This window comes from Equus caballus, chromosome 22 (genome assembly GCF_041296265.1).
Source record: "Equus caballus isolate H_3958 breed thoroughbred chromosome 22, TB-T2T, whole genome shotgun sequence".
Lineage (NCBI taxonomy): Eukaryota > Metazoa > Chordata > Mammalia > Perissodactyla > Equidae > Equus > Equus caballus.
In genome coordinates this window covers 32315080-32334664 of record NC_091705.1, presented here as the reverse complement: position 1 = coordinate 32334664, position 19585 = coordinate 32315080, and the positions used below count along the sequence as shown (strand labels likewise).

The following is a 19585-nucleotide window of genomic DNA, read 5'->3' as shown; positions in this document are numbered from 1 at the left end:
AGAGCATCTTAAATTAATGTTAGTGGCAGTAATGTACTTTCCAGCCAGTGAAACAAAGAGCTGCCTCAGTGTGGAAGTTGTGATGGTACCTTCCCACTAGTAATGTTTGGCAGATATTTCAAGTTAGGCATCTACATTTTTGGAGAGAAGGGTTAATAGTCCTCTCTTTTGAGCCACCATTGATAAATACATGTGTAATATTGATATATTTAGTTTATTCATTCACGAAATACTGTGCTAGGAATTAGATATATAATAGTAGTTAAAGTAGCTATGGTCCCTGTTCATGGTCCCCTTCTGGTCTTACAGATGTGAATGCTTTTGACCTGTACTCACGAGATTAAGATGCCTGTAGCACAGAGCATCAAAGATCAACCTCTGCAAATGTGCTCTAGCCTAAAGTGTACACAAAAGGTAACTTTTCACAGAAGCCAATCTAATTTACAAATTCTCTATGTTCCAAAGAAAACTCAGGCATCAGAAAGAATTCATATATATATATTTGCTACCCACCAAACCATCAAGGTAGAAGATAGATATAGATAGATAGATAGATAAATGTCTCTTCTCAATGTATTTTGCTGTGACAGCTTTAATGGAAAATAAAACTTCTCATCCAGAGCCTTGAAAATATAGGAAATCTTTAAAATTGTTACAGAAGCATTTCTCAAACCAGTTTGAATATTCTAGTTGTGCAGAAATGTTTCCACTAGATCACAGGGTCTTCTTTGAAAGGAAAGAGTGACCATTTGTCATTTGAATGCCCTTCCATTGTTGGTTTGTTGGCATGAGTGTAGGAGACTATAAAAACAAAACAGTACAAAACAAGAATTATTGAATGTTAAAAGTGTTAGCCATAAAAAAAAATAAGGGTTGGAAACTAAAGTTGAGGAGGCCTTCCAGGAAGTAGAACATGAAGAGAGAAAAAAATATTTTTTTAATGAGAGAAAATTAGAGGTACAACCCAGAAGATCCATCATTTAAATACAGTAAAAGGAGTTCTGTTAAAAGAAAGCAATAAGGAGGGAATTATGAAGAAATAACACAAGAGGACTTCTCAGAATGAGAGAAGAATTTTCGGATTGTCAAAGAATCCACCAGGTGCCCAACCTCCTGGATGAAAATAGCCCCAAGGCACATCATTGTGAAAAGATGATCCTAAAAGCTTTCTGAGAAGAAGGGAGGTTGTATACAAATGATTTTAGGGATCAGAATGGTTCAGCTTCCTTCACAGAGGTGATACAAGGAACAGGACAATGGAGCAGTGCTTCTCAAAGTTTTGAGGAGAAATTGATCTTCCAACCTGTGGTTTGCTACCCACCAAACCATCAAGGTAGAAGAGAAACATATTCAGACATGAAAGTCTCAAAAATTTACCTCTCATTCATGTATTTCCTAGAGAGTTCATGAACATTGTGATTCACCAAAATGAGAGTGTAAACCTAGAGAGAAGAAACATAGGAGTCCACTCTTGAGAGGGACAAAGGGAATGAATCCCCAGAAGGATGGTGATGACAAGTCCCATCCTGCTTTGAAGCAGGTTGGAGGGAATAGACTCCAGATACAATGACTCACGGAAAAAATTCAACGTAGATTGAGAGGAGTTTTAAGCTTTTTTGAGAGCATTTTGGGATAAGTTAGTGATTCTTAGAAAACAAAGCAAATTTTGAAATGAGGTACTTAGTATCTTTAGGGAAAATTACACACACAAAATTTTTTAGCACAGTATAGTTCATGGCTTGGCTGTGAATAGAATATTGATTCAATGAATAGTGGTGATAATAACTGTATTGGGAGGATAACACTTCATTTTGCATAGCAGGGGGCTGTTTTTCTAAATAAAGTTTTGTTTGAACACAGGCAGACCCATCGTTTGCATATTGTCTATGACGTTTTTTGTGCTACAATGGCAGAATTGAATAGCTGTAGTAGAGACCCATGTGGCCCACAAAGCCTAGAATATTTGTCATCTGGCCTTTTATAAAAATATTCACTAACTCCTGTTTCATAGGAAGAAGCCAATAGAATAATGTTTAAAATTGGGGAAAAATCTAATAGTATTATTAGCATATTTTTTAGAAATATGATGGAAAGTAGCAGAAGGAACAGCTAAAGGTCAAATGATTACCTCTGGGAAGAGAGAATCAGTAATGGGGAAGAGTTGAGTCAGGGGAATATTATTTTTTGCTTTAAGCTTTTCAATTCTTAAGCTAAGTACATGTATTACTTTGGAAAAGTATGAATGAAGAATGCTGAGAAATTTGATTGGACTAGAAGAACAGAATAAACAGGAAAGGAAAAAAAGATAGAGGCCACCAGTTATGATGAAGAAAGCAGGAGCTCAAAGCCTTTTCTGTAAACATAGCTTTCCCATTTATTCAGTCACTCATTCCACGGATAATAATTTGAGAGTCCGGATGTCAGGCACTGAGCTCCATACTGCAGAAGAGTTCCTTCCCGGAGGGTGCTTAGGCACTTAGAGCTGATGGCACGCACAGACAGGGAAAAGATGATATCTTGGTGATACAGCTACTGTAGTTTAGTGTTTTTCATGAGATGCCTTCAGGGTTTAGGGGAAGTCGGATAAGACATCCCAGAGGACATGATACCACAGCTGAGTTTTGAAGATTAAGAGGTTGGAGAGGAAGATTGGTAGAATGATTTTCCAAATGGAGGCATAGCCTGAACAAAGACATGAGTTAACGGGCTGGTTTTGGAACCTGCAAGTGTTACATATAGTTGGATGAATGGTGGAAGGCAATGTCAAAACAGTAGACAAGGACCGGGACCAGAGAGGTTCTGTATGGCTCGGGGCTATGAGGAATTAGTAATTTTTTTCTGTAGACACTATAGCGATACTATCTGATTTTGTTTATACTTTAGGAAAACATACTGTTGATGCAATGAGGGTAATGGGATGAGAGTAGGAGGCATGAAGGAGGCTATTTCAGGTAAAAAAACAAACAAAAAAAAATGTGGGAATAAACTAAACAAGTGGACGAGGGAGGAACCAAGGGATTCAGGAGTTATAAAGGTCGTGAGACGTTAGCCTCCAGTGGGAGACATAGGAGCAGATGTGTGTGTGCGTAAAGGTAATACTGAGTGATTTTGGAAGAGTTGTGGGTTTCTGTGGAATCTGTGGAATACTTAGTTGGAACTGGCCAGGATGTGGTTGGATATGCCCACTTGGAGGTCAGGAGGAAGGCTTAGATTTGGAAATGTGTGGTAGTCATGGTGTAGAGAGATGAAGATGGAGAATTCTTGAGTTCTTGAGTAGAGAACTCAAGAAGCCCTTCTGGCATTAAGAGTATTAAACCCTGGGGACACTGACATTTAAGGGTTAGGCCTTATAGTAGGAGGAGCCTAGGGAGGAAGCTGAGCTTCGGAAGCCTGCTTCAAAGGGAGCAAAATGGGGAGAGAATGGCCTCCAAGAAACCAGTGAGATGAGAATTTTAAGAGGAGAAAATAGCCCAGAGTTTAAGATGCTGCAAGAAAGTAGAATAAAGCCTGAAAATGCCCTTTGGATTTGGCAAGTAGGGAGTCATTGCTAAGAGCATCTTTAGGGAAGTAATATGGGAGGAAGTGAAAATTTAGGTGTATGGAGGATTTGATAGCTTAGTTACTATCTTAAGATAGAGTTGAACCTATTTCTTTTTGGAGGAGAGAAGAACTATAGAGAGAGGTTTCGTCATAACTTAAGGAGAGGAAATGATTCTTCCATGTAACAAAGGTTTATTGAGCACCTGTTAGGAGCCCAGTGCTGTTCCAGACTCAGGGGTTACAGCATGAATAAAGCAAAGCTTAGATTCCTGTGTGTGCACAGGAAATTTATAAATAAATTTATAATGAACTAGACATAATGTCAGATAGTAACTAGTGCCAGGAGGAAAACTAAATTAGGGTAAGAGGACAGAGGGTGAGGTTGGAGGAGAAGGTGTGCTTCATATAGAGCAGTTAGGGAATACATCACTGAGAAGCTGACATTTGAGGACAGACCTGAATGAAATCAGGAAAGACAGAGTGCAAAGTAATCCAGAGTCTGAGGTGTCTGAGACGTGGGAAACAAGTACTGATGGAAGGGTTGGTTTGTCCTCAGGAGAGAGGGTGAAGTCCATTAGGACAGGCAATGCTAATGACTGCCATACAGCTTGTATTGACCATGTGACAGACACTATAGATTCTCATCCCTTTTAATTTTCCTAAAACTGTATGAGGTTATGTTGTCAGGTGAGGAAACAGTCTGAGAGAGGTTTCACCTGGCTGATCATTATCAGAGCCTGGATTCGCACTCTGCTTTTTGGCACTTCAAATTCTTGCTGTTAACCTCCTGTAGATTGCTTCCAGCCTAGCAAAGATGTAGATAAATTTGTCCAGTTTGTGGAGGATGGTAAGGTGAGGAAGGGAGAAGTTAAGGGATCTCTCACCCATTGGACCCTCTCTGTGGTCAAGAATGTCAAGAGTCTTGATAAGAGGTGGTTTAAGGAAGGTGACATTCCCCAAGACCTTGCTGCCTTTTTGATTAACTCTTCCCAAGTGAGTTATTCCCTATGTCCTATTCTTATTCCCTTCTAAAATCCCCACCCTGGAACAGTGTGGCATTCCCTTATTGTGCCAGCTGTTGTTAGAGTGGTTGTTAGGAACCAACCTTGAGGTTCAGGGTGAGCATAAAATTGATTATAAAAATACATGTTCACTGTGGAAAATTTGAGGTGTAAGTGATTTTTAAAGTTGCTTACCGTGTATTCTTTTCCCCAAAGTTCCTGATAGTGTGTAAGGATGGGGGCCTGTTAACAGCAAAAGTCCCTGTCCTTCCTGCCATCAGTTGTGTCTTCTGCTGTCTCTGTGAATGTAAAGAATGGTGGTAGTGGTCTGCTATGTGTGCACTTGTCTGTGTTTGCATAAACACACCCTCTTGTAATGAAATAGACCCCTTGGACTGAGTGGGGATTGTTGGGATGGCAGAATTCTCAAGATATAGTAAGTTTAAATAATTTCTGTGAATGAATGGTGGAGTAGTGTGCACACAATGTTTTATTATTTTCAGGTGTCCCGTAACACAGCACTGAGGAACATGGAAATGGGACAGTTCTTGTTGCAGAATGTTTGAACTGGAGAGAGAGACAGTAATAAAGAAAATAATAACTTTCAAAATGTTCTTTTTGAAACCTGGCACCCATTTTTCTTAATGGAAGCATCGTTAGTGGGTGAGTGTTAGAAGGAATGGGAATTTTTATATTTGCTTTTTACATTGCTAGCAGCTTATCTTCTTGTGAAGGTAATTAAATGCTGCATTCCTACATAAACACTGAAAGGCAGTGAAGAGAGCCGGAGTCCTACCAGTTTTCATATAGTTCAGAAATTATACACATTATTTTTTCTCCTGTTGACAAATTTCCTGAATGCCCACATAGTTAGGAGTTTCATAATATGTCTGTATTATATTTCTAATTAAGTTGTGGCACCCTGAAATTACTGTTTAATTTGTTCTTTATTGAGCCAAAAGGATCTAATCACAGCTTTTTGAGTGATGGCAACGCAACAACAGAGGCTATAAAACCATTTCCGGTATTACACAGAAGTACATGCTTAGGGTGTATCTGTTCATCCATTGTGCTACATAGAATTTAGCCTTACAGGAAGATTACATAGTTTTGTATTTTTTAAACGTGTGCCATAAAGGAGGTGAAAATATAGAGGTAACCTAAGAGAGAGTGCTTTGTATATTATTAGGTACTATTTGGAGGAATAAAAGTCAAAAAATGACTTATTGAAAACCTATTGATGTTGATGACATCTGTTATCTTGTGGGGTGGTGGCATGCTGGTGTGTGACAATCCATTAGGATGCTATAAATGATTTCACAATAATAACATGAAGGTTGCCAAAGATTCCTTTCACTGACCTAGAGCAATTATTCTTATAGTGACATCACTCCCACTCACTTGGATTTCACACATACATTCTTTCTCTCAGAGAATGAGGTGGGGTTATCTATGCAGCATGAATGTTGCTGAAGATGCCAGGGGCAATATCTTGCATTTGAGCAAATTCGGGGGCGGGGTGGGGAAGATTTGGTTTAGAATCTGTCACCTACCTCTTTTCCTGCAAGCCTTCTCTCTTTGCTGAGTAATCAAATTCAAGCCATACTCGGGTCAGCCTCACCTCCTCCCTAGTCTTTGCAGCTTTTGCTCATCTGCCTTCTATGATCTTCTCAGGCCCTATGATAACACAGGCCCAGGGAGTGGGGGGCCAGCGTGATCTCCACAGCTCTCTCCAGTGCCCAAGCTCTGCTGTGATAGGCATTGTCACGTTTCACCCCACCTCGTTCCTGAGCTTCCTCTAAGGCTCAGGTTTATTTCCTACTGGCTTATCCTTGGGATGTATTCCTTAAAATGGAATTGGCAGATAAAAGGACTGCCACAGTTTATACATCTAGTGGCACTTTGCCTGAGCATTCTTCAGAAAGCTTGAAACAATTAGAAGTGCCATTAGCAATGATAAGTTGGACCTGTTTCCCCCACATTCCTGGCATTGTTGTGATCCTGCTTATTTGCATGCCGGTTTTTGGTACTTAATAGGAAATTGTGATTTTGATGTCTGTACTGCATTATACTTGTTCCTTATATAGTGAGAAGTAATTTTTATTGACATTGGTGGAATTTTTCTGTGTTTTTTAAATGATTGATTTCATTTTGGGCAGAATTTTGAGAACATATGTCTGGTTATTGATAATACCCTGTTTTATTAGCTAGAATTTATTTTCATACTTCTTTATTCATGTCAGAATTTGTAGCAGTTTGTGACGGTTGAGAATGTTGGTTTTCTGGAGTCTGATAATTTGAAGTTGAGTGATAAAGGAGATAAACTTGTACTAACATAAGTTACCTAGAACTGACTCCACTTTAGTGAAGATTGGGGGTAAAATTCTTCTAACTGCTCTGATTCAGAGTACTTAACAATTTCACTGGAATCTATGCTTTCCTTGAGGCGAATAATTGTTCTATCACAATCCACACTGATTCATAGAAGCATCGTTTACTGCCTTGACTGTCACTGTTCCTGATATGGCCAGTTCCTTCCCTGCCCTCCTCCCGCTTCCTCTAGGAAGAGGTCTGGGCCCTGACTGTACACGCTTTGCAGCTTGTTACCTCCGTGACTGCTGTGCTCTTTGCAAGCAGCAGTATCCTGGTAGCATTTTATGGTCCTTTTTATAGAAAATGCCTACCTCTTGGAGGAAAAAACCCTAAATTGATAGACATTAAACTGATAAAGTGTTACTTGTGGCTTCAAGGATAATTAGAATACAACTCCTTCATTTTTCTCAGTTTGTGTCAAACACACCATGAGCTCAGAAATTTTAATCTCACTTTAATCTTAAAGTTCTACACATCACCTTCATTTGGATATGAGAAATAATTATGAACATAAGGATAATTCTGTGCCTCTGGGATGATTTCCTGAGGGTGTGGTGCTCTGTAGCTCTGTGGGATGTCCAGGAAATCAAAGTAAACAATAAATTTGAGGCAGTATCTACATCCAGGCGCAAACAAGAAGCTCAGATTCTATGATCCCTCCGTTGTTTTTATATGTGGAAGATGGGAGCTTCAAACCCAAGGCAGTACTGCTAGTTAGTGCTTCAGGCAGCGCCGCATTCTGGGTTTCCTAGACTAGGGTTCTTTCTGTTCCTCATGATGCCCCAATGCGCTTTTAGACCCGTAAAGCCAATTGTTGGGCTCTTATTGCTTGGTGCTCAAAAGTCATTTATGAGAAAAAGTTGAGTGTCCTCATGGGCGCTGTGGTTGGAGTGAAGAGGGAGGCCGAAGTCCTGGGTGCAATCATATCAGTCATTTAAAAAATCATATGAAATATTGGGGTGGAATTTATTTTGTCAAGTAATATATGTATATGAGTTAAAACATCAGATAATATAGGAGAGTATCTGATGAAAGGCAAGGGTGACCTGTCCTGTCTCACACCAACGCCTCTTAGTCCTGCAAGAGAACTACTTTCATCACATTTAGCTCTTTTTTTTTATTGTGTGTATTTCTGTTTCTTGATTTATCAATTGTATATATTATTTCTTGATTTTCTTCCAAAAGAATGAGGGCTTAGCTTATTTCTGCTCCCTCTCCTCCAGTCCTCTCATTGTAGTCGTGTCATTATTTTTGGTTCCTTTTTCAGTTTCCTTTGCAATTTAATATGCCAGCATCTTTTATAACTTATTTTATCTACAAAGACAGTATCTTTCTGTCTCCACCCCATCTGGAACAATAAATTAAGTTTGGGGATTGAGTTAGGTAAGGTTAGGGCTATCCTTAGGGCTCTGGGGGTAGTGGAGCTGGAAGACCAGTGATTATACATCTTCTGTAGAAGTAGTCCTCTGTACTGTGTTTTCCTCCTCTGTCACAGTTGATTGTGAGATAATCTAAAATGTTTTATTTTGGATTTTACCATAATCTTTGCCTTTTTTTATGTTTTACAGAAATAAATATCTTTCTTCAATAAGTGATAATGAAAATACAGAAGAAAGAGAAGCAGGTAAATATCACATATCTTTTAAGTGAATGCGTCCAGCATATACTGCTGCTTTTTTAACAAGAGAAGGTTCTGGTAGTTTTGGCACATCTCTCAGCCTCTGGTAGTTACCTGCTGCCTCTGTTTCCCATTCTCCACGTGGTAGCTGAGAGCTCTGTTCTGAATGACTTCATATATGGATTTTCACTTACGCTCGGGTCAGCTCCATATAGGAATAAATGTAATGAAAGCTGTAAATCAAAATATTATTCAAAATTAGCTGTGTGGAAGAGAAATTTTTCCACCCTGGAACAGCTTTCCAAGTTTTTATAAAGAGAGATTTGATCAATTTTTTATAGTTTATATATTTATCATTTTGGATCTTTGATTAAACTAAACACATTCTCATTTATAAAATTCTTATTGTTAATGATCTATGGAAGTTTCCCCCTAGAGAAAATAGTGAACTCATGTGATAAATAATAATAAATAATAGTGAACTGAGCCAACCACTGTGGCTCAAGGAGGTGAAATGAGAGGACCGATCTCTGTCTCTTAGAAACGGGTATCTCTGATGGGCTGGTTTTCCTTTTACAGAATTGAATGACAACCTGGTAACTGGGGAGATCTGAATCTTTGCCTTTCACTGAGACCCTGTGCAAAGAGGTTGGGTGGACCAGCCACTTTCCTCTCTGCTTCCAGGGAGCATTGACTGGTCAGATACAGGGTGACCTAGAGATGTGGTTACAAGGACTACCCTCTCTCTGGTCTGTGCCCACTGGATAGGTCCTTGTGAAACCAAATCATAACAACCTATTTTGGGAAATAATTGACTCATCTGCTGCCAATTCTTAACAGGAAGAGCAGTGACTAAACACTGTCAGCACACTGATTTCTTCCTGTCCTGGCTCTATAAAGTTGTCAGCTGATAGATAAATACTATAGAGAATGCACTTCCATCTGCCAGGAATTTGTCCTGTGGATATACTCTGACAGGTGTGCAAAACTAGGTGTACAAGGGCTTTTGTTGCTACTTTGTTTATAATAGCGAAAATGCAAAAGAACCTATATTTCCATCGAAAAGGGGACTATTTAAATCATCACACATCCACCTAGTGAAATATTATGCTGCTGTTAAAAAGCACACGTTACTGAAGAGAACCCCAAATCCTCAAAACTATTGTCATTTATGATACATGGGCAGGTTTATATTTCTTAAAATAATCTGCATATTTAATTTTTTAAACATTCTTTAAGGTAAGCTTTTATTTCAGTAAAAACGTTCTTTACCAAAATTACCCCAACCTTGTTTCTTTTGACATTTTACTGGTTCATATTAAGATCTTTGATATGTTACCCAGCTATTACGTAGCCTCAGTTAGTTGGGTTTTCGTTTTAGACTTCAGAGTAATGTTGATGAACAGGGTGAGATTTTTATTTAAAAGTTAATATTAGATATGGTAGAGGAGCAAGTTAATTAAGTGGAGCCACTTTCAGACAGTTGATTCTGCTTCTCTTATAGGTACTGGTAATAGGCCATACTGATGACTGAACTGCAAGAAGTTGCAGAGCATGAAAATAGACAATGACGTTCATGCTTAAGCAATCCACAAGGCTCCAGGGTTGAGTGTGTGTGGAGAGAGCTAATTGCCTAACAGAGGAGGCCCGTATTCTGGAATGAACTTGGGTTTTGCTTTCAGTAGAACAGGATTAAAACTCTAACTCTGCCACTTATCTGTGTAACTTTGGACAACTTCAACTCGTTTTTCTGTCACTTAAATGGAGCAATCATACATGATTAAATGATTATCACCAGGTACTTGGCATTCAGAATGTCACTGGCAAGGAAATCTTTGACTGTAACAATAAAATTAACCATCAAACTCTGTCTTTTCTCTTACCATGATTCTAAGGTGTTAGGAGTAGCAGCAAATAAAATGTCTACTCTTTAAAAACTTTCATTCCCTTTAATTCGTTTTTCCTCTTCTCTGGAGAAAAATGACATGTAAATACTTTCTGATCTTGAAAATTCCTCGTTTCTTTGTCCAAAATCTTTTCAAGGTAAATTCAACTGAGGTGATAGATTTTACAGGTTAGTCAAAACTCAGTAATAAATGGTGATGCTTCTTATTAACCAGAAAGGGCATGACAGGAGTAGTATGCCAAGAATAAAGGGTTTAGAGATTGACTTTGTGTTACCCAAAGAAGTGTTACAAGAAAAACAGACTTTAATAAAACATTTGAAAGTGAATCACTCAGGGGCTGTAGTCTTCTATCAATATTAAAAAATAAACTTCTTCTAATAAATATATTTTAAACTCCTAAGACGACTAAACAGTATTAGGCAGAAAAAATTAGCTAGAGAAATAAAATGTGAACTCTAATCATTGAAAACCCTTGTAGCACTATTGATGTATATAGTACAGCTGAAAATATTTCTTTGTAGGGGAACACATCCTAATGTTAGTGATGACAAACCTAGATAAAGAAATGCTGATTTTTATTCATCCCAGCTACTTGCTTCGTACTGAGAAAAGTACAAAATATAAATATTATGTGATATATGATATGGTCTGCAGACACTTGTAATTTTAAGGAGTAAGAGGGGTTTTGGTGCATGTCTCCATTGTAGAGGAACATTAATAAGCAATGAATGCAATAGAAATGTAGAATTAAAACTTGGAGCTATGACCAGGAGGTTAACCCAGACTTGCAGTAATTAGGAGAGAACTTTCTCTCCTCACCCCATGACTGAGAGTCAGGTCATAGAGCCCCTCATTCTAAGTCCTCTACAAAATGAAAAAGTGAGGTGGGAAGAGTTTTCTTCAGCTGTGCTGTGGGAATCTCAAAAATCTTCAGATTGTTAGGCCCCATTTCCTTCCGTAGAGTGAATGTGGATATAATTTATTCACTAAACAAATATTTGTTGAGTTTTTCAGCATTTATTCATTAAGAAATATTTGAATGTTTACTTGGGGCCAGCTACAACAGAGACTGAAAGTTAATTCTTTTTCTTAAGAAACTTACAGTCTGCACGGGGGCTGGCCCCGTGGCTGAGTGGTTGAATTTGTGCGCTCTGCTTCGGTAGCCCAGGGTTTCACCTGCTCATATGCTGGGTGGGAACCTAGCACCACTCGTCAGGCCATGCTGGGTGGCGTCCCACTTGCCACAACTAGAAGACCCACAACTAAAAATATACAACTCTGTGCTGGGGGACTTTGGGGAGAAGAAGGAAAAATAAAATCTTTAAAAAAAAAAAAAAAAAAAAAGAGGGGCAGGCCTGGTGGCGCAGCGGTTAAGTGCACACATTCCGCTTTAGCGGCCCAGAGTTTGCCGGTTTGGATCCTGGGTGCAGACATTGCACCGCTTGGCAAGCCATGCTGTGGTAGGCGTCCCACATATAAAGTGGAGGAAGATGGGCACTGATGTTAGCTCAGGGCCAGTCTTCCTCGGCAAAAAGAGGAGGATTGGTGGCAAATGTTAGCTCAGGGCTAATCTTCCTTAAGAAAAAAAAAAAGAAAGAAACACAGTCTGGTTACAAACAGTTATAGTATGGGATGGCATATGCCTCATAGGAGCCAGGGTTTTACACTGTGGATGAGGGAGTGATACTCTGGAATTGGAGAGTGTGGGAGTGTGGAGAATGTTAGCCCCACCAAAGAATTTGAGAGTGTTTTAAAAGAGGTGGTGTCTTCTGGGGGAGAGCCAGGGTTCAGTCACGTTGCTTCTGAGGAACCAGGAGGAAAGCTTGGGAGGAAGAGAGTAGTATATGGGTGGTTTGGGAAGATGAAGCATGTGGTAGTAAGGGAGAGTGGAAAGACCTGTAGATAGTGTGCTAAACTTTTTGTGGTGACCAAAGATATACGAAGATAAAGAAGTGTAGTGGATTTAGCTGGCCGTCAAATTCCTGAACGAATTGGCCCCAGATGAGCTCTGCTGAGGGTAAGATGGGAACTCAGATTTCTAGGAAGATGTTTACCACCAACATAGGTCTCCAGATAATGATCCACAATCCAGAATAGTGAAAGAAGAAGAATGCCAAAGTCGATCATATGGATGAGTAACTATTTCTTTTTTTTAGACTTTTCAGCCTCACCCTACATAGGGTCCCAAGTTGAGGGCTAATATTAGTCAGACCTTTTTTTTTTTTTAAAGATTGGCACCTGAGCTAACAACTGTTGCCAATCTTTTTTCCTGCTTTTTCTCCCCAAGTCCCCCCAGTACATAGTTGTATATTTTAGTTGTGGGTCCTTCTAGTTGTGGCATATGGGACGCCCCCTCAACATGGCCTGACAAGCAGTGCCATGTCCATGCCCAGGATCCAAACCGGCGAAACCCTAGGCCGCCGAAACAGAGTGCGAGAACTTAACCACTCAGCTATGGTGCTGGCCCCATAGTCAGACCTTCTATTTGGTAGTCATTTTGGAAGGCCTCTTTCAACATGCATTAGGAGGGGTAGATAGTAAATTGCCCAGTAGAACCAAGATTCTAAACAGCCTCACCCTGGAATCGTGTTTTAAAATGACTTAAAATGGACCATATCCATCTCCTCCCTCCTCCAAAACCAGAAAAGAAATCTGAGCATTAAATGCTTTTCCCTGTCTTTTGACATATCTTAGCAGATTTTGTTGTTGCTGTCGTCTTAATTCATTTTGTGTTCTGAATCATATACTTGGGAGGCCAGAGCAAAGTGACCAGGATGGTAAAAGAATTGACGCATTTCATATGAGGTGTGATAGATGAAACTAGAATTATGTAGCCTGAAGAAGGGAAGAATTAAAAGCATCTTGTGTAAAAGAATGAACATATCTGTTGCTGGACTTGTGGATGAGAATGGATGCATGGGAAGAGTTTGACGAGGACAGGCTCCATCTAAAGAAGGCCGTCCTCGGAAGTTGAGCAGCTGTGGTATATGCCTTGTGAGCAGAAAGCTTTCTGTCCCTAGGAGAGAGCCTGAGATGGGAGTTTGGGTTAGATGACCTCAGAGGTCCATCTTGATTAGAATCCTAGGGTTTACCAGGGCATGCATTTATAGTATTTATAAGTAGAAACCAAAATAAATAGTAACTAAGAAGATATAATTTTTAACTAAAATATTACTTAGTAATTATGTATTATAGTAATTATATATTACATAGTGGTTCTTTCAGCTCACGTTACTGATGATTTCCAATATATTGCTAGCTGAGATGGACACAGAACAATATTTTTTCAATGGAAATAAGCTAAATTTTATTTATTTATTTATGGGTTTTCTTTTTTATTGAGGTAACATTATTTTATAACATTATTTAAATTTCAAGTGTAATGTACATCATTGTATTTCAACTTCTGTATAGACTACCTGTGTTCACCACCAAAAGTCTAGTTGCTCTCTGTTACCATACACATGTGCCCCTTTCCCCCTTTCCCCCTCCCCCAATCCCCTTCCCCTCTGGTAACCATCAGTCTATTCTCTATATCTTAACTTTTTAAGATTTTATTTTTTTTTTTTCCTTTTTCTCCCCAAAGCCCCCCAGTACATAGTTCTGTATTCTTCATTGTGGGTCCTTCTAGTTCTGGCATATGGGACGCTGCCTCAGCATGGTTTGATGAGCAGTGCCATGTCCGCGCCCAGGATTCAAACCAACGAAACACTGGGCCGCCTGCAGCGGAGCGCGCGAACTTAACCACTCAGCCACGGGGCCAGCCCCTCTATATCTTAACTTTTAAAGCCTATGAATAAAGAGGCTTCGAGTCTGTTTACATCTAGAAAACGTTGGAATAAGGAAGACTACTTAAAATCGCTGAATGGAATTGCCTCATTTCCTTTCCTGACCAGAGGAGTCTGGGAAGCTCTGGTGATGAGGCCTTTGGACTCCCTCAAGTGGCAATGAAAAATCTAGGACCTGTGACATTTTTAGCTCACATACAAGTGTTGATGTGACTGTGGAGAATTGTCTTCCTCTACCTAACTTTGGTTTACCCCTGGGAAAACTAGCCCAAAGCTAGTATTCTGAGTATTATGAAAAATGCAGAAATACAACAGGGAACTTCTTTCCACTTTTGATATGGTTTGTAGGTTTTTCATTAACTCACTGTCTGGTCCCTCTGCTAGCCCATCCCTTTACTGGTAGTATGGTTTTGGATAAATTTTGCAAGTTTTTGGAAAGTAGGTAATACTTAGTGACCAAAGATCAAAAGTTCTCATATTGTGGGGTTAAAGGAAATACAGTGCTGCTTGTTAACAAAATGTGTTCTTAGGATGGTGATTGTAGGTCTTCTGGTAGCTATCAAGTCCAAATTTGATGTTCATTAACCCTCATCTTGGGATCCTTCTGGGTAAAGTTGAAAAGTCTTAGAAAACACTTAATATTTTGTGTTCTACTAGATTGTTTATTCTTCATGTATTCTCTTACTCTGATCTGGGGTACAAGTGGATTTATGAAGAAATGGATAGAAGAGGAAAAGTTATTGAGTTGAAAGTTGGGGAAAGGTTAAGAAGATACAGTCGTGTTGGAGAATGGATGATGGAAATAAAGTAGAGGTGGTTAGAGATTCCTGCTGATTCTTATTGTGAAGTTTGATGTGTCCAGGATGTGAGGCAGTATCTTGAAATGGTCAAGAGCCGTGGCTCTTGAAAGCAGGAGTCAAACCTGGGTTCAAATCTTAGCTCTATTGCTTACTAGCTGTGTAACTTTGGGTGAGTTATTTAACCTCTCTGAACTTCTACTCTATAAAACGGAGTTATAATTGGAACCATAGTATACTTCCTCTTAGAGTTGTTTTGATGACATAATCTATTTAAGAAACTTAGTACACTGCCTAATAGTCAGTTCTTAATAAAATCAGCTATTACCATCATTGCTGACATCTATTTTATCTTTAAAATATCGAAACAATTCTGATTACTCAGAGTGACTAAAAGGTTGGGATATATAAAAAGAACCAATCCCTAGCCGTGTATACAGTATTTCTAATTCCAGGCCAGGGTCTTGCTGGGCCTTTGTATGTGGTAGTGATATGGGCCAGGGTTGACCTAAGTTCTGGGCTCTGAGGCTCTGGTGGCTCAAGACTAGAGATAAAATTACGGGTGGGCCAGGAAGGAAGAGTAGGAAAATAGTCTTATTCATTGTGCAGGTATCTGTTGACCCTCTTCTTGGCCTAGAAGATATCACAAAAACATTCTAGAAGAGGTCTCCCCTGGCCTTGGCTGGTGGAACAAATATGATTCCACTTTGGCAGATTAGGAAATTGAATCACTTTGAGGTTTTGGTTTGCTCAAAGCCATAGTTGTTTGAAAGTAAAACTCTTAGTATCTAAAAACAACAAAGGCACTTACTCAGTATTATTTTCCCTCTCTCCTCCTAACTCTTCCCTGTCAGCATCTTAAGTTTAACAATCTACCTGCTCTCAGTTTTTGTTACTGCCTAGAATTAACAAGGTTTAGGTTGACTTTGCCTGCAGATTTGGAGAAGTCAAATTTCTAAGACTCATGAAACATCATTAAGAGAAAAATCCACCACCACCCACCCCACTCCCTGTTTTAAGTGCAAAAATAAAAAAATAGAGGTGGGGACTAGGAATGCCAGATCCAAGGACTTTAGGGTGGAGAGGTTTTGCACAAATTACATTGCCAAATCTATTGGCCATGTTCAGTCCTTGTCAGCAACATTTGACACCTGTGATCATTCTGTCTTGTAATGCTCTCATCTTCAGGCTCCTGTGTTACCATACTTTCTTCCTTTTTTCCGACTTGTATCACTTACCTGACTGCTCCTTCTCACCTGTCTGTAGGTATACTTCCCCTGAGGACCCTTAAATATTAGTATTCCTCAGGTTTTGGTCCTGTTTCCTCTTCTCCCTTTGTTCATTCTTCCTGGGCAGTGTAATTCACTCATGTAAAAATTTCTCTTGGAATGTATATCCAAGAGCCTCCTGGACACCTCTACCTGAGTCATCCTTAGATACCTGAAACTGAACTCACCTCCCCCTGGTGCTAACCAGCTGTGACTGTGTGAGGAGTCACATCAGGATCAACATACCTGCTTTGTTGCCTAAAGCCTAGGACTCTGGGGTAAGGATGCATCGAATACACTAAACGCAGGGGGAAAAAATCCCAGAGGAGACACAGAGTGCACGCAAACGCACGCACGCACGCACGCGCACACACACACACACACGGACATTGTGTTGCCCCTCCTCAGATAGGTCTTGCTCAGTCAGCACAAATCTGTTTGTCACATGAATGAGTTTCAGTACAATGGCAGTTTGATAAAGGCAAGGATATGTGGGATTTTCTGCCTTTAGTATATTCCACAGTTGAGTAACTATAAGAAATATTCTTTCAGAAGAAAGCGAAGGTGAAAAAAATAAAACAATCCTAATTTTAATTGAAAAATAACTTTAGCTACCTGAAATGTCCACAAACTGATGCATTAATAGTAGCAATTACTTCTTATTTTGTATTTTCATTTTTATTTGGACTTTTAGAAAAGACAGAAGGTCTCAAATTTAGATAAGCTTTTCCACTCATTTATGTTTAGCTAATTTCTTGGTATTAAGCCTAAACATAGAGCACTTTGATCTCCCTGCTGGAGAAGATGGAAGACTAAAGCAGACCAGTGGCAGGAGCTGCCTGGGCCTTGCTCATCACTGGGTTGACGTTGCGAGGAAGCACTTCTGGGTGAGGAATGTGCGGGGGCCCTTCCAGCTGCCCTGCACTGGGTCACATGTAGTCACAGAGCCAGCCCCTCTCATATTCTACTTTTGGCTCCTGAATCCTCATGATCTGGAGGAGCATGAATTGTCTGGCAAAATAATTTTTCTGGTTTATTATTAAAGTCTTTAAAACTTTTCTATTACATATATGTGAAAAATTTTCTTTACAGCTATCATGAAACTAATATTCTCATTATTGAAAATTTAGATGTCTATTTAAAAAAATCAAACAACCAAATTTGCACAGACTCAAATGATTACTATTAACATTTTGTTCATTCTCTTTCTTCTATATACAGGTATTTGTCATTTTCGTTTACATGTACAATTTTGTAGACTTTTTTTTCTCTTTTTCAAATTGAGAATACTCATTTCATCCAATAACCATGTGATTGAGTTTTCCTGAAGGCCACAAAGATAATAGAGAATACCACAAAGTCACTGCCTCCTGAAGCTTATATTAGTCATAGGATGCAGGTAAAAACAAATAATAACTTTCAGAAAGTTACAAAAGAAGAAGTGAGAGTTGCCCACAGTCTTATCACCCAGGCTCAATGATGGTTAATATCTGTTGTGTATCCTAAATTTATTTTTAAAAGCTAGTGTTGATAGAGCATTTTTAAAAACAAAAATGGGATTACATCATAGGTTTTCTTTTTTTGCTTTCCAACATGTTGTGGACTTTTTTTTTTTATGTTAACTAAAACTTTGTATAATAACGGCTGCATAGTATTATTCCATACGCTAGATGTGCTGTTAGTTTAAGCATTTGCCTAAAGATTCTGTATCGGATATTCTTATACATAAACCTTTAGAGTACCTAAATGTTTCCTTAACTTATGTTCTGAAAGAGAAATTTCTCAGTTTAAAAGCAATTAAAATTTTAGTATTAGTGCTACACTCTCCTGCAAAAAGGCTTTTAATAGCTGACACTCCTGCCAGCAACATATGAGAGGACCATTTTCTGGATATCCTTATATTGGATTTTTAAAAATTGAGACATAATTCACATACCATAAAATCCACACTTTCGAGTATGCAATTCAGTGGTTTTTGTATATTCACAAGATTATGTAAAGATCACTGCTAACTCCTTTCGAAATATTTTCATCACCCCCAAAAGAAACCTCATGCCCGTTAGCAGACGCTCGCCATTTCCTCTTCCTCCAGCCCCTGGCAACCACTAATCTACTTTTTGTCTCTATGGATTTGCCGATTTGGGGCATTTCATATAAATGGAATAATACAGTATGTGGTTTTTTGTGCCTGTCTTCTTTCACTTGGCATAATGTTTTCAAGGTCTATCCATGTTGTAGCATGGATGACTTTCTTAATTAGAGTCTATTTTGACTTTCAGGTACTTAAATGATTCTTAGGGGGATAACCCAGGTTTGTCCTTGTACTTTTGTTTGGGAACCATTGCCCTGGTCCATTATATTTCATTAGTTCTTAAATCCTTTACAACTGACCTGAATCCAGTTTATCTAGATTCAAATCTTTAAGTATCTTTTCCAGAAATACTGTAGATTGATAATTTTGAGTCAAACAAATGGGTTTTATTACTAACAATGTGGTCTATGAGCTAGTAATCTTGCGTGTTTTATCACTCGGCCTCTCTCCCATTTCATCCTTGTGTTCCTAAATGCTTGCCTCTATTTACATTGTCAGTATAATGTAAAATATTGTTGGTATTGTGGTCCACATCTCGTCTTTTCCTTTTAGGGCCATTTTCAAAGTGGTGACCTAATGTCCCTCTTGGTAGAAGCTGGAACAAAATATGTTTACATGTACAATTTTGTAGACTTTTTTCTTTCTCTTTTTCAAATTGAGAATACTCATTTCATCCAATAACCATGTGATTGAGTTTTCCTGTAGGCCACAAAGATAATAGGGAATACCACAAAGTCACTGTCTCCTGAAGTTTATATAAATCATGGGATGCAGATAAAAACAAATAATAACTTTCAGAAAGTTACAAAAAAAGAAGTGAGAGTTGCCCACTTTTTTTTAGTATGCTCTTTGCTATTTAGGCTCTTTGCCTTTTTCCCCACTGACCTTGAGACACATGGAAGAAATATTTTTTGTCATATTTTTTTGATCCTCAGCAGTTATCTTTTCCAAGCTCCCAATAGGTGCCTTAAAAATAAAAACATTTCTGGTGGATTATTGACTTTCAAGATTATAATTTTACATTTTTTATTACTAGTATCTGCCTTTTGGGATACTTCCCCTTTTTCAGCATTGACAAGTTGTGCTGCATATCTTGGGTTTCCCTTCTCCCTCTAGGGTGTCCCAGCTCTGCCACTCCCTAGGAATATAACCATGACAGGTTGCTTCATCTCTCTGAACTGATTATCTTATCTGTAAAATG

At 38.9% G+C, this 19585-nt stretch overlaps 1 protein-coding gene across 5 annotated transcripts in view; it reads left to right on the top strand.

The window, feature by feature from the left end:
* Nucleotides 1-19585, top strand: part of CHD6 (chromodomain helicase DNA binding protein 6) — a 203209-nt gene that overhangs the window by 49560 nt on the left and 134064 nt on the right. For 4 of the 5 annotated variants that reach the window (XM_023626581.2, XM_070247062.1, XM_070247063.1 and 1 more), the window contains one exon: nucleotides 8483-8538. In XM_023626581.2, the coding sequence (XP_023482349.1) occupies nucleotides 8512-8538 (27 nt within the window). In that variant the 5' untranslated portion in view covers nucleotides 8483-8511. Of the gene's footprint in view, nucleotides 1-4953; nucleotides 5205-8482; nucleotides 8539-19585 lie in introns of those variants that run through there. The other variant, XM_070247064.1, reaches the window with a different exon arrangement.